Source organism: Macaca thibetana, chromosome 9 (genome assembly GCF_024542745.1).
Source record: "Macaca thibetana thibetana isolate TM-01 chromosome 9, ASM2454274v1, whole genome shotgun sequence".
NCBI classification, from domain to species: Eukaryota; Metazoa; Chordata; class Mammalia; order Primates; family Cercopithecidae; genus Macaca; species Macaca thibetana.
In genome coordinates this window covers 12,741,202-12,755,869 of record NC_065586.1, presented here as the reverse complement: position 1 = coordinate 12,755,869, position 14,668 = coordinate 12,741,202, and the positions used below count along the sequence as shown (strand labels likewise).

At 49.3% G+C, this 14,668-nt stretch overlaps 1 protein-coding gene and 1 pseudogene across 4 annotated transcripts in view; one reads left to right on the top strand and one right to left on the bottom strand.

Annotated features, from left to right (window-relative positions):
* The window catches only part of CAMK1D (calcium/calmodulin dependent protein kinase ID), a 491,709-nt gene that overhangs the window by 8,496 nt on the left and 468,545 nt on the right, over positions 1-14,668 (bottom strand). For 2 of the 3 annotated variants that reach the window (XM_050803261.1, XM_050803262.1), the window contains exons 7-10: positions 12,883-12,995; positions 10,868-10,946; positions 2,410-2,497; positions 1,287-1,404 (exon numbers count right to left, since the gene is read on the bottom strand). In XM_050803261.1, the coding sequence (XP_050659218.1) occupies positions 1,287-1,404; positions 2,410-2,497; positions 10,868-10,946; positions 12,883-12,995 (398 nt within the window). Of the gene's footprint in view, positions 1-1,282; positions 1,405-2,409; positions 2,498-10,867; positions 10,947-12,882; positions 12,996-14,668 lie in introns of all 3 variants that reach the window. The other variant, XM_050803263.1, reaches the window with a different exon arrangement.
* The window catches only part of LOC126962380 (60S ribosomal protein L6-like), a 693,495-nt pseudogene that overhangs the window by 220,120 nt on the left and 458,707 nt on the right, over positions 1-14,668 (top strand). The window lies entirely within an intron of this gene.

Here is a 14,668-nt window from a genome sequence, read left to right as displayed (position 1 = left end):
GCCACTGAGCTTCTTGGTGCAGGCCCCCGGGGAGTCTGTGTGCTCAGACATGGGGACAGCCATACAAGGAATGTTCCCGATGGGCTTCGCTGCCAATGCCACTGTATGAATCTGCAAAGAAGGGATCCATCGTGGGGTTCCCTTTGACCAGAGCGTGGAAAAGATTCAGAGTGAAAGGGGAGCGTGGATCTACGGTATGTCAGGGGACACTCACAGAGATTTCTTGGGAAAATGTAAGGGCTGGATGGTCCCAAATGAGATGGGAAGATTCCTTAGAGAGGAAGGGAATCCTTTTGTGAACCAAATGGGAAGGAGCGTGATGCCCAGGGTGAGACCAGGCTGCAGGGCTGCTCCACAGTTAGGGAGATCAGGGCCACTGCTCTGACGTGGAGAGACCCACGGGAAGGGCCAAACAGGAGGTTATTTCCACAGACAGAGGAGGAGTTGGGGAGAGAAATAAGGAGAGTGTAAGTGTGCCTTCGATGATGGAACAGTGCATGCAAAAATGAAGGACAATGAAATACTATTACTTTTATTGCAAAGTCGATGCACTTCATATAAATGAGCTCAAATTATCATTGTCTGCATCCAAAATATATACATTATGGAAGTCAGGGACAGGAGGCTGTCCTGAGGCTCTGCTGTCCCTTCCTCAATCCGCAAGAGTGACTGCACGATGAGAGGTAAATCAGAGGGAAGGACGGAGATGGGAAGGAGCCCAGGCCTTTATCCAGACAGACAAGGCTGCGAGGACTTGGGCCCTGGACTCCTCAACTGTAAATGGAAATAGCAATACCTAGGGTTCCGCAAGTGTTCAATGATTTATTTGTTTATTTTTTGAGAGGGAGTCTCACTCTGTCGCCCAGGCTGGAGTGCCATGGTGCGATCTCGGCTCACTGCAACCTCCGCTTCCTGGGTTCAAGCGATTCTCCTGCCTCAGCCTCCCGACTAACTGAGATTACAGGCGCCCACCACCATGTCCTGGCTAATTTTTGTATTTTAGTAGAGATGGCGTTTCACCATGGTGGTCAGGCTGGTCTTAAACTCCTGAACTCAAATGGGCCTCCTGCCTCGGCCTCCCAAAGTGTTGGGATTACAGGCGTGAGCCACTGCACCCGGCCCAACGATTACATGTTAAAAAAATGTCCTAGGGTCGCACGACATGGGATTAAGTGTAAAAAGCGCCTGGCAAACAGGAGGTGCTCGGCAGAGGCCGGCTGCCTCCTCTCCACCCCAGGCTCGTCTTCAGTGTCAGCTGAGGGATTCTGGTTTTGCTACATACGCACAGTCTTTTTGGCTGGCCAAACTGAGGCTGCTCGAAACACTTGCATTGGAACTGTCCAGGCTGCTGCCGAGGTGTAGCTTTCTCATATGTCTCACGACGGCCGTGGCGTTGAACGCTTGCTGAAATTTCAGAAAGGAAAAAGGCAGACAAATATTTCAGCTCATCAGAAAAGACTCCAACTGTGTTCTCTTGTTTATCACGTCAGCCTAAGCATTTCAAACTCCTTACATCACGCTCATGCTACTCAAGAAAGAGTGTTGTCCCTTCTTCCAAAAGTACACTGATTTATTAAACCCTTTCCCCAACTAAATATGTTAGAGACTTAAAATATTTTCTTCTGACATCATAAATACATAGAACAAATGTAAACCAATTCTCTCTGTCATTTAAGAGATGTGACCTTTAGAAGAAAAGGCATCTTATAATACCTTAAAAATGTGAGATTTGAAACTAGTTTTTATTTTCCTAGTGTTGGTACTTTTGTCTGAAAGATTTAGGTTGGAGTAAAAGTAATGGCAATTTTAATGGGAGAAACCGCAATTACTTTTGCACCAACCTAATAATAGCATTTCCTATGAACAAAGCAGGCCAGCAAAATTAGTTTTGTTTTCATCCCATCTTTCACCATTGGCCCTAATGGCAAAATAGCTCTGAATTGCCCATGCTGATTGGAACACGGAGGGGAGGTTAGGTGATCAAGAGATTGGGAAGCTAGGTAATCAACAGATGATCACAAAACCTCTGTGGTTTAAATCTGTCAAACTTTTATCAGCAAACATTGATGAGCTGAACTCAGATTTCCTGTTTTTTTCCCCCTCCGTATCGCTTTAATAAAAGTCAACTATTCAAAGTTCTAGCAAGATGAAGAAAGACAAGGGTGATGTTGGTTAAGAAACAGCAGATGAGGAAGAGCTGGCACTATGGCTGTTTTTGATCACACAGGGAAGTGTTGAATTGCACACTCCATCCCTCTTACACTGTAATAGTCCAAGTCTTCACTACTTGTGTTTAAAATTAGCAAAATTATTCAGGTGAGGTTCTGGGGATTTCAGAAATGCTCAGATTGGAGGGCCAGTGTCACGAGGGGGTTAATCCGCGGGGAATTTCGTACACTTCACACTTACTCTCCATTTGCTCTTGGCGAAGTTCTTCCGGATCTGGGCGCTGACGGACTCGTGGATGTTTTTGTTGAGGGCTGTGTCACCAGCGATCCTGAAACAGGCAAAGGCGCTTCTCTGAAGTACTTCTTCTGGGCCCTGACACTGCGTCCCATAAAGGGGACTCTCACCTTAGCCTCAGGAGAGGCAAGGCCCAGTCGGGGACAGGGTTGCTGGCCACTGCCCTTCCAGGCTGCTGATGTCATCACCTGGCCATCCCCTAAACCCACCCATTCTTATCCCTCACCCCAAAGTCCTATCCCAGCTTCTACACTCTGTACCCTCCCCAGACCTGCCAGCACCCTCCTGGTCGACTACTCCCTGGCTCTCCCTTTTTCTTTCTTTGACCCCAATTCCTGCAACATCAGAATCCACAGTGACAGTGTTCTCCATCCTTCTCCCTCCCCCTCACCCCCCTGTGCCTCCACACAAGCTTTGGAGCCACGATGCACCACCTCCGAGGTCTCACACTTGTTCCCCAACTGGTCTCACCACCAGACCCCTTCCTAGCCTTGCTTCCCAGCTTCCTCAGACCCGAGGTCCCTCCTCTCTGCCTTCCCCAGGGGCTCAGGTCCCAGGGCACCACTCACACCCGTGGGCTCTCAGCTTCATCTCAGCAGAGCTGAGCCCTGCCATATGCTGCTCGGCAACACCTGCGAGGCCATGCCCCCCACCTGCTCCGTGCTGGGTGACAGGATTCCCAGCTCCACTCAACCCCGCCTGGTGCATCCTCCACCCCTGCATCTCCTAGAAATTCACAGAACTTCAAGGACGGCATCCACTCGGCATTCACCTGAGCCCTGGCAGCCCCGGGTAAGCTTTGATTTAACTCTAGCTGATTGCTGAGCCTGCCACGAGCAGGGAAGAACTTAGGTTTGCTCCTGGCCTTCTCTCCTGACACTACCCTCCATCCCACTCTTTCCTCCCTCTGCTGTCTCCTTCTTGGGTCTTACAGCCTCCCCCTCTCTCTCGGCTCACAGTCTCCAGGCTGAGAACTACCTGGCAGTCTCCCAGCTCTTCCCTCCCTCACGCTCGCCCTTCTCGATCACAGCCTCCTCCTCTGCCTACAGGCAGCCACTTGGCCTTTCCCCCAGCGCCGCTGCGCTCTGCTCCCAGTCTTTCCTGGACTTTGATCCTTCCCTCTTCCCTTCCCTCTAAGCGTCAAACTATTCAATTCTGGGTTAGCAGTATCTGACACCTAAGAAAGAATTTCATGAATCTTGCAGAGGTTAAGGGGATCAGAGTCAGGGACCAATTTTACAGGCTGGAAGGTAACTGGTAAAGGGAGGAAACCTCTCACCCCTCAGACACTGACTGCCCTGGACACAAAACAGCCCAGACACGGCAACCTGTCACTTCCAACTACTTCAGGAGATGAAAGGAACGTAGCTCAGGCATACTCAGACAAGAGAGCATCCCAGCCAGACTTCCTTTCCCGTCAGGACTGCAAACAGGGTGGACAGAGTTGATATAAAATCGGTGCCAGGCTGGCCTAAGTTTAGAATCCAGGCTGATGTTCCCAGCCCAAAACAACTCTCCCCCACCACCTTTTCCCAGCAGGGCTGCAAACACGCAGCCAAGAGGACGCGCAGGAAATATCTTAAGCGAACCAGGTTTCCATTTCCAACAACTGTCAACTGCCTTCCTTCCCAGACACATATTCCTGAAACAGAAACAGTGTATTTGAATGGGCAACTACATCTGAAACAAGAGTAACAAGACAAGGAGGATAAGAGAATGGGAGATATCCTGATGAAGATTTTTCTCCTGGAGAGGCCAAGGGAGCGATTCCTCCTGGACCCTATTGAAAAGCTACATCCTGAGACAAGGATGCCAGTCGGAGCTTGCAGTGGCCAGCTCTTTCTCAGAAACGACAAGGCCAAAGCGGTGGGGAGTCCGGAATTCCTCAGGCTGAGCACGGCTGCAGGGCAGAGCCAGGCTCCAAAGCAAACAGGCTGGTGCTGGGGTCGGGGAGACTCTGGGCCTCGGGGTCCACCTGTCTGTCCGCAGTGTGGTCTCAGACACCATGGCCCGCGGCCTGCTGCCTGTACTCTGTGTCCCATGCTCTATCTGTGGGTTCACAGGGGCCCAGATGTAAGAAAACAGAAGCTTCTAATTATTTTAGAAATGTTTCATGCTCATTTCCCACAGTCCTGGGCTGTGCAGCAGTGGGGAGTCCAGCTGGGCAGAAGGTAGCCCCCAGGCTCTGTGTCACACCGTCTTCCTGCAGCAGTGCAGCCACCTCAGGCCACAACAGCACACCCTGGCCCTCCTCAGATACAAGCTGCAGTGACAACAGCGACCCCTGCTCATGATAAGCTGGGAAACTTGCAATAGTAACATCAGGACAGCGCTGATGCTCAGTGTCACTAACTTCAGCACGCTTCGCCAACAAAACCGGTGGCATGGAGTCTAAACATTGGAAGGGATCCTAGTGGTCAATGCTTCTGATACAGCAGGATTGCTTTAGAAATCTGTATACACACACTTAGGCAACGCTATAGGTGAACATACTTCATTCATGTCTCCCTTGCTTTTCTGTTTTCTTGTTTTTGTTGTTTTTTTATTTTTGTTTTTTGTTTTTTTTTGAGATAGGGTCTCACTCTGTCGCCCAGGCTGGAGGGCAGTGGTGCAATCTTGGCTCACCGCAACCTCTGCCTCTGGGTTCAGGTGATTCTCCTGCCTGAATCTCTCGAGTAGCTAGGATTACAGGCATGCGCCACCATGCCAGGCTCATTTTTGTGTTTTTAGTAGAGACAGGGTTTCACCATACTGGCCAGGCTGGTCTCGAACTCCTGATCTCCAGTGATCCGCCTGCCTTGGCCTCCCAAAGTGCTGGGATTACAGGCATGAGCCACCACACCTGGTCAGTTTTCTGGTTTTAACACCTACAAGAACAATGCAGATGGCATTTACATAATCACACCTTTTACAGCCTATCCCACTATCCACTGCTCGCGGCCCATAGCATAGTCTCCCTTGCCTTTCGTGCTTTTGTGTTTTGTGTGTGGTGTCTTCTACCTTCCTGGCTCTGAGTCTGTGCTTTTCCAGCCACCTGCTCAAGATGGGCTTGGTGCTGCCTGACGTATATCCAAGACAGCACTTGCCAGTCCTGGGCCACCTCCTAATTTCTACAGCCAACCGGAGCTCAGGTGCCTGGAGTCCAGAAGACAGGAGCGGAGGTTCGGTGAACATTCAGGAACATGAACTTGGCTACTTGGTTAGGCCACAGTACCCAGATATTTGGCCAAATACTAGCCTGATGTTGCTGGGAAAGTATTTTTGAGATGACATGAACATTTCAATTGGTAGACTTTGAGTCAAACCGACTAGAGTCCATGCCACGCGTGGACCTCGTCCAATCAGTTGACAGCCCTCATGAAAAACAGGAAGAGGAACTGCTGTCTCCAGGCTGCCTTCGGACTTGAGCTGCAACATCAGCTCTTCCCTGGGTCTCCAGCCTGCTGCTCTGCCCTGCAAATGTTTGATTTGCTGGTCCCCACAACTGAATGAAACAGGCTTAAATCCTTAAAATAAATTAATCTCTTGCTCTCGGTGTCTCTTTCTTATCACTTCAGTTTGCTTATCAATGAGCCTAGAGCTGAATCCTCAGAACCACTGAGCTGGTGGAATGAGCTCTGGCCAGGGCTGCCCTGTAACGGGGCCTGGGTTCCCATCCTGGTCCTGGCCATTCCCTACACTGTGGCCATCAGTCAGCAGCCTGTTGGGACCTGAGCACACACCACAGAGAGAACGGCCATCCTCAGTGAAAGGGGCGGGAACCATCTCCTAAGAGACCGGCTGCCTTCCAAGGGGGAGCTTTGAAAAGAGCCCTCTCCTGTCTGGAGTGGTCTGGGCGCTAAGGAAGGTGTCTGTGATTGCCAAGGCCTCCCCCGCCCTTGGTGGCCCTGATGAAATTGGAAGAGCAAGTGTGGAATAAGAGATGATGCTCTCAGGGTGTTAGGGATGTGCAGAGACCACAGCTTCCAGAATGACGCCGCTGATGAGGCGGGGCCCCCGGAGGAACGACTCCACATTCCGCCAGCTCTCACCTGAATCTGTGTTCTCCTTTTCCCTGGCAATTTTACATGAAAGAGACAAGTCTATCATAAATGCAGGCAAGCGAGAGTTTCAGCAACGCTTAGGTCAAGTGCATTAGTTTTCATCATTTTCCAGGGTTTGACTTCTTGGGAGGTTTAAAATGTACTGTAGGCTGGGCACGGTGGCTCACGCCTGTAATCCCAGCACTGTGGGAGGCTGAGGTCAGGAGATTGAGACTATCCTGGCCAACATGGTGAAACCCTGTCTGTACTAAAAACACAAAAAATTAGCTGGGCGTGGTGGCGTGCACCTGTAATCGCAGCTACTTGGGAGGCTGAGGTAGGAGAATCACTTGAACCTGGGAGGCAGAGGTTGCAGTGAGCCGAGATCACACCACTGCACTCCAGCCTGGTGACAGAGTGAGACTCTGTCTCAAAAGAAAAAAAAAAAATACAAACTGTACGGTAAAAATGATAAAGCACTGATAGGCTCACATGCTGTGACGTCTTGTGATGTGACATAGGCTGAGGACTCAGAAGTTTTTGTCTCTAGCTTGACCTCTTTCCTGGACTCCTGACTCAGTCAGCAGAGCGCCCACCATGGGTCTCGACTGAGACGGCTCCCAGCACCTCTGGTCCAGTGTGGCCCAGGCTGAACTCACTCTTCCAAGCCTGCCCCTCCTCCTAGCACAATCATCCCCCCAGGCCCTTAAGCTGGAAACTTGGAAATAATCCTAGACCCTTCTCGTCCTCACCTCACCCTGCCACTGCTCTGCCCAAACCCCGTGGCTTCTCCGTCCCTGACAGTCACTCACAGTCCTCCCCGCCCCGCCCCATCCCTGCCATGCTGCCCCGCGCACGCCATGGTCAGCCTCCTCTGGGCCATCCCCCTTTCCGCCTCTAGGCCGCACCTTCCAGCCACATTCCCACACCCCATCTCCCACCAGACTGGGTTTTCTAAAATCAAACCTGAGCACCCTGCCTAAGAGATGTCAGGGACCCCACTGCCCAAGGGAAAGGTACAAATTCCTTGGTAGAGTCATCAATTAATGGCAGCCTGTAGGTATCACAGACGTGTCCGGTGCAACGCTTCTTCTTTGTCACACGTATTATCTCACATAACCCCTTGAAAAGTCCTGCGGGGTCTGTATTATTGTTATTCAAGATCTGAATCTACAGGGGCAGCCCAAAGGGCTTAGGAGCTCATCCACATGGGTAATGAGTGGTGAAGCCAGGACTTGGAGCCAAGCAGGCCAGGCCAGGCCAGGCCCCTGCCCTGCCTGCAAGTTCCCGCCCTCCTTCCCAGTCTCATTTCCTGCCTCCTCCGTCTTCTCCTACTCTGGAATACCACATGTTCATGGCACCATGAACGCACGTGCAGTTTTCAGCTCCCATGTTGTAGGCCCAGATGCTCATCTGCCTGGAATCCACTCCTCTTCCCGCTGGCCTGGGGAAAGCCTTCTCATGGTGCGGCACTCGGCATGGGCACCGCCTCCTGCTGGGCCCTCTGTGCCCCTCTCCCAGCCTCCTCAGGAAAATGGACCTCTCCCTTCTTTGTTTTTTCCAAAATGTTTGGTGAAGGACAGAGCAGGTGTTAACTGGCCTTTTTCTTACCTTCTACAGAGCAAGTATGGATTATCAACAAGCACTAGGCTCATAACCCTCCCTTTTTTATTGAGGTCATTTTCATTCTTTATAAGATAAATCTCAAAGTCTTTCAGCTTTAAAGGTCTAATGTGTATAAAGTCAGAAAACCATTATTACCTTTCTCGTCGCATACTTTTGACTACAGCCCAAAGTGACTTAAACAAAATCAAGACGATACACAATCACAACTGTCCACTTCTTCAGAACATTCTTTCCTTCTCCCCCAAGCCTTTCCTTTCTTCCTCTTTTCTTCTCCTTCCAGCGTGATGGTGAAGAGAATTCATTTTGGAATCAGATAGTTTTGACTGGAATCCTGGCTTTGCTATTAGCTAGCTGTGTAGTCTCGGTTAAGTTAATTTATCTTTTTTTTTTTTTTTTGAGACGGAGTCTCCCTCTGTGGCCCAGGCTGGAGTGCAGAGGCACCATCGTCGCCCACTGCAAGCTCTGTCTCCCGGGTTCACGTGATTTCTAGGCCTCAGCCTCCCCAGTAGCTGGGATTACAGGCACACACCACCATGTCTGGCTAATTTTTGTATTTTTAGTAGACATGGGGTTTCACCATGTTGGCCAAGTTGGTCTCGAACTCCTAACCTCAAGTGGCCTACCCGCCTTGGCCTCCCAAAGTGCTGGGATTACAGGTGTGAGCCACCACTCCCGGACATCTCTCTATTTCTTTATTTCTGAAATGAAAATACAACTTCACAGGGTTATTATGAAGGAAAAAAAGAGAATACATTAGCGCAATTAGCCCAGGGCTGGAATATAATAGAGAGTCAATTAATGACAGGTGTTATACACTGAAATACTGTGAAATGGGGTCAGGACATTGCCTGTGAGCAGGTCCCCTTTAGAAGGCTGACCAGCACACAAGACCCCAGGGGAAACGCTACAGAGGATGGCGGGGTACACAGGGGGATGGTTTTCTGGAGTGATTTTTAGGGGGATTTTCTCCTGATCTCAAGGTTTTGTCTATTTATTTTCATTATCTTTGGTATTTTATGACTCTCGGCATTTGTTTCACAATGGATGCTTGTGGTGCTTACATAACAATCACTACAGGCTGGCGCAGTGGCTCACACCTGTAATCCCAGCACTTTGGGAGGCCGAGGTGGAGGGATCACCTGAGGTCAGGAGTTCGAGAACATCCCGGCCAACATGGCAAAACCTGTCTCTACTAAAAATACAAAAAATTGGCTGGACATGGTGGTGCCTGTTAATCAAAGCTGCTTGGGAGGCTGAGGCACGAGAATCCCTTGAATCTGGGAGGTGGAGGCAGCAGTAAGCCGAGATTGCAGCACTGCACTCCAGCCTGGGTGACAGAGCCTCCATCTCAAAAACAAAACCAAACAAAAAAGCAAAACAAAACAAAACAATCGCTACAATTAACTTAAGCATTTCTGATGCACCAGAGGGTTTCTGTGCTAAACCCTCTACATGCATTATCTTTGGTATTTCTTATGTCAGCCCTGCGAATTAGGTATTGTTATTCTCATTTTAATAACAAGGAAACAGAGGCTCACAAAAGTGTAAACCTAGCATTGCAGCTAGCTGATAGTGAAGCTGGTTTCTAAATTAGTGGCACAAAAGCAAGGTAGCCTCACGCCCACTGCTGAAAATGTGTAGAATACCATGAACTAACTATCAATTAGTCCCTCTCGAGTTGAAGAAACACAAATATGAAAAGCATCTTAAAAGGAAAAAAAAATGTAACTTCATTTAACTACCTAATAATAAACTCAAGGAATAAAACTCTGATCGTAATGCCTCATTGGACGATTACCTCTAAATCTCTAAATATCTCTAAAGACTTTCTGTAAAGTGCAAAAGTCGCGATCTTTTGCTTACTGATACGGTCTGGCTGTGTCCCCATCCAAATCTCATCTTGAATTCCCACGTGTTGTGGGAGGGACCTGGTGGGAGGTAATCGAATCACGGAGGCAAGTCTTTCCTGTGCTGTTCTTGTGATAGTGAGTAAGTCTCTCACAAGATCTGATGATTTCATAGAGAGGAGTGTTCGCCTGCACAAGCTCTCTCTTTTTGCCTGCTCCCATCCATGTAAGATACAACTTGCTACTCCTTGCCTTCCACCATGATTGTGAGGCCTCCCCAGCCATGTGGAACTGTGAGTCCAGTGAAACCTCCTTCTTTTGTAAATTGCCCAGTCTTGGGTATATCTTTTTTTTTTTTTTTCCCTGAGACACGGTTTCGCTCTTGTTGCCCAAGCTGGAGTGCAATGGCGCGATCTTGGCTCACTGCAACCTTTGCCTCCCAAGTTCAAGCGATTCTCCTGCCTCCGCCTCGCAAGTAGCTGGGATTATAGGCGCAAGCCACCATGCCCAGCTAATTTTTTTGTATTTTTAGTAGAAATGGGGTTTCACCATGTTAGCCAGGCTGGTCTCAAACTCCTGACCCCAGGTGATCCGCCCACCTCGGCCTCCCAAAGTGCTGGGATTACAGGCGTGAGCCACCGCGCCCGGCCTCGGGTATGTCTTTATTAGCAGCGTGAAAATGGACGAATGCACATACTAACTTCTCATGGTGCTTCCGGAAGCTGTGTCCTGGGGGCACAAGAGTTCAAATGCTGGCTTGGGGAGAGGAGGAAAGTCACCGGCCAGAATGAAATGAACTTTGTAATAATCCTGTGTGGATTTCATAAATGACAATAGCCTACAGGAAGTTTCATGCCCCTCTGGGTGGCATTAAATGGCACGGTCTGCTGAGCAGGTGCTTTTCCTTACCATGGGTGCCGAGCTGCCTGCTCACACGTGTATCTTTTATTTGGGTCCTTCTCCATCAGGTTCCGAATGAAGTCTTTTGCTGTTCAAAAAGAAGGCACAAGGGAAGGAGTCACTTCGCGACTTGAGATGTGACAATTATGATTCCACCAGGTCTTCAGGAGGAGCGCGTGTAGCATGAAAAACATGAGACCAGCCCTCCACAGAGACTACTGTACCTTGGACACAAAGGCACCAGCATGTGGGGAAAAGGAAGGCTAGGGCTTGGCACTCTAGGGTGACCCAGTAGTGAGGAGGCCGCCTGTGACCCTGACTTCCAGCTCCAAGGCCCTTACTTCTAGTGGCTAGTGACACCTTCGGTTGAGAGGAGAGAAGTATCTTTGTAATCATGTGCCTCTAATTAGGCCATCACTGCCTTAGAGAACTGTTTTGGTGACATCATCTCCATATGTTAGATGTGGCTGAATCAACTAAACCTGCTGAGTGCTTGCTTAGCCCACCAGGTCCTGAGCTAGGTGCTGTGGATACCAAGCCCCAGAAAGCACCACGTGTGGCCTACTTGGGCTATTACAAACCCTGGAGCAGGCAACTGCAAAGCAGTGAGCTGTGCCCTGCTGGGGGAAGTGGGGAGTACCTGGCAGCCCAGGAGAAAGGATGGCCCAGAAGCAGGAGACCCTGGGAAAGTGAGGGGCCGGGTGGCAGAACTGATGACCTCATGGGTCAGGTCCAAAACCTGCTGCACTGCAGGGTGTGGCCCCTCAATGCCCACAGGACTGGGCTTCTGGGGGAAGGCTGTGCTCTTCTGAGGTCAGAAGGAAAATATTTCCTATGTGGCTCTTTCCTGTAAGCCTTGTACAACTATACTCTGGGCCCAGGTTTTGGACGATTGAAGATGAAACCAAGGCATTTCCACTCAGGAGGAAGTAACACAGATAATAAAATGGTCTCTTTGAATAGCTCACAGAGACCATAACACATTGTCCCATTCATGATCTCATTTCATCCTTCTGCTATGCTCTACGGTAGATGGAATATTGTTACCAGTTTCATCTTACCAGCGAGGAAACTGAGGCTCAGAGAGATTTCATTAATTTACACAGGCCTTGGTTTTGATCTTTATCCCTGAGGAAGAACAGTGAACTTCCCTAGGAATGTTTCAGTGTGGCATTTCAAATCCCAGCTCTGCCACTTACTAGTTGTATGATTTTGGTCAAGTTATTTCACCTTCTGGAGCCTCGGTTTCCTCATCTGTCAAATGGGGATAATAGTAATACCCGCCTGACAGGCTGTCCTGAGGACTGAGTGAGGTAGCACACATACAGAGCGTCTTGTGCTCAGCATACAGTCAGCGCTCAATAAATCTTAGCTACTATTGGTTCACTCCTAGAGCACCCAGAACAGGGCGTGGCTAGGAGAGGTGGATGAGTGGGTCCCCATCTCTCAGCATGGCTCGAGTCAGATGTCCCAAGCTTGTCCTCTTTCTTTGCAGGTCAAACCCAAATATGTAGCTCATGAAGCTTCCTGAGAGCCGTTGTGAACTGTGTGCTGTGAGGGTGTTAACACCCCACAGTTCATAGGCTGAAATTCCAACCTATGTGATGGTATTTGGAGATAGGACCTTTTGGGGGTAATTAGGTCATGAGGATGCAGCCCTCATGAATGAGATTAGTGCCCTTATCAAAGAGACTTGAGAGAGTTCTCTTGATCCTTTTGCCATGTGAGGATACGGTGAGAAGGACACAGTGAGAAGACAGCAGTCTATGAACCAGAAAGTGGGCCCTCACCAGATACTCAATGTGCTGGCGACTTGATCTTGGACTTCCCAGCCTCCAGAGCTGTGAGGAATAAATGTTTGCTGTTTGAGCCACCCAGTCTATGGTATCTCGTTACAGCAGTCAACCAAGACAGGACCCTCAGGACTGTTCTGAGCCGCCCACGGTCCCCTGGGCCTGTCAGGGTCATGTGGTCTGGGTGTGTCACAGGGGCCGCCCACTGGGAGCTGCCTGTGGGAGACCTACCAGAGTCAGAGATGTCATCCCAGTAGGGAGAGTCAAACTCATATTCTGCCTTGAGGATCTGCTCAAAGAGCTTGGAGTCATTTTCATCATAAAAAGGAGGGTAGCCGCAGAGCCTGGAAGACAAAATGGAGTAAAAGCTGGAACATCTGCATATCCAATGTGGTGATTTGACACTTTGCCTGGAAGGAAGAGACATTACCAACTGAGTTAAGAAAATCTGGCAAAGCACCGTGGCTCACACCGGTAATCCCAGCACTTCGGGAGGCCAAGGCAGGCAGATCACTTGAGGCCAGCAGTTCGAGACCAGCCTGACCAACATGGAGAAACCTCGTCTCTACTAAAAAATACAAAAAAAAAATTAGCTGGCTGTGGTGGCCGGCGCCTGTAATCCCAGCTACTTGGGAGGCTGAGGTGGGAGGCTGAGATGGGAGGCTGAGCAATGAGCCAAGACTGCACCACTGCACTCTAGCCTTGGCAACACAGTGAGACTCTGTCTCAAAAAAGCACACATCCCACAGGCATAGGCAGCACAGGAGTAAAACTGCGATGTCATGAATAGCCAAAAGGGTCAACTCAGGTCATGATCAAAGGTAAATATAACTATCGAAGTCCCCCTTAACTCTGCACAGAATTAACCACAGAGTCCCAGACACCCTAAAAACCTACCGGACAGCCTTCTTCACATACACGTTATTGATCTTACTGTCTGTAATACTGTTCCTAACAGAGGATGAGCTGATGGAGAAAACCAACAAAATATATGTTTAATATCCGTTTCAGGGCCCTTCCAGGTTCATTTTATTTCAGAAATCATCAGAGGAAGAAAATGAAATTTTATGACCTTGAGTATCAAGTTGCCACAAGACACCATAACCTGCACATTGTCACGCACATAACCTGCACATGAGCACGCTGCCATGCCCAAACTGGGTACGTGGAGCGTTGTGGTTCTGCCCACTAACATGCAGTAAGTATTAGCAGGGCTGACACACGTTGTAAGACTGCAATAGCGTAATACTACCCATTTTTCCATGGAACCATTTCAAGGTTGATTTTTAACGGATCATATTGATGCTGGTGCAAGTGACTTCTAATTTAGAGTTCCGGTGGGACAACAGTCATCTGACACATGTAATGGGAGTGGAAATTCTGATTAATTAGACCCACTACAATTTGTTCCATAAAATCATGGATTCTCATTCCAGTTCTGAAATCAGTTTCAATGCTACTTTTACCACTGATGCATTTTTTTGGACCAAAATTTCCTTCCCTGAAAACACGAAGCGCTGGCCTAGAAAATTCCTAATATTTTTTCCAGCTTCAAGATACTGTGGCTCTATGATTCAGTATGGCTGGCTAAAATACTCAGGAAAAGACCTAGAACATGCTTGGGGCCCATGTGGAGGCAGGGGCTGGCCTTGGTTGGCACTGGACGGCCAGGAAGAGGTGGGCCTAAGGCTGCAGGAAGACGATGCTTGATTCCAGAAGGCCAGGGGCAATGCTGCGTGGTGCAGAACTTGCCTCTTGGGCTGCGACAACCCAGAGGCTGGCAGCCACGGTGGCAGTTTATTTATTTATTTTTTCTTTCTTGAGATGGGAGTCTCCCTCTGTCACCCAGGCTGGAGTGCAATGGCGTGATCACAGCTCACTGCAACCTCCACCTCCTGGGTTCCAGCAATTCTGCCTCAGCCTCCCGAGTAGCAGATTACAGGTGCCTGCCAGCATGTTGTGCTAATTTTTTTTTCTTTTCTTTTCTTTTTTTTTTTTGTGAGATGGAGTCTCGCTC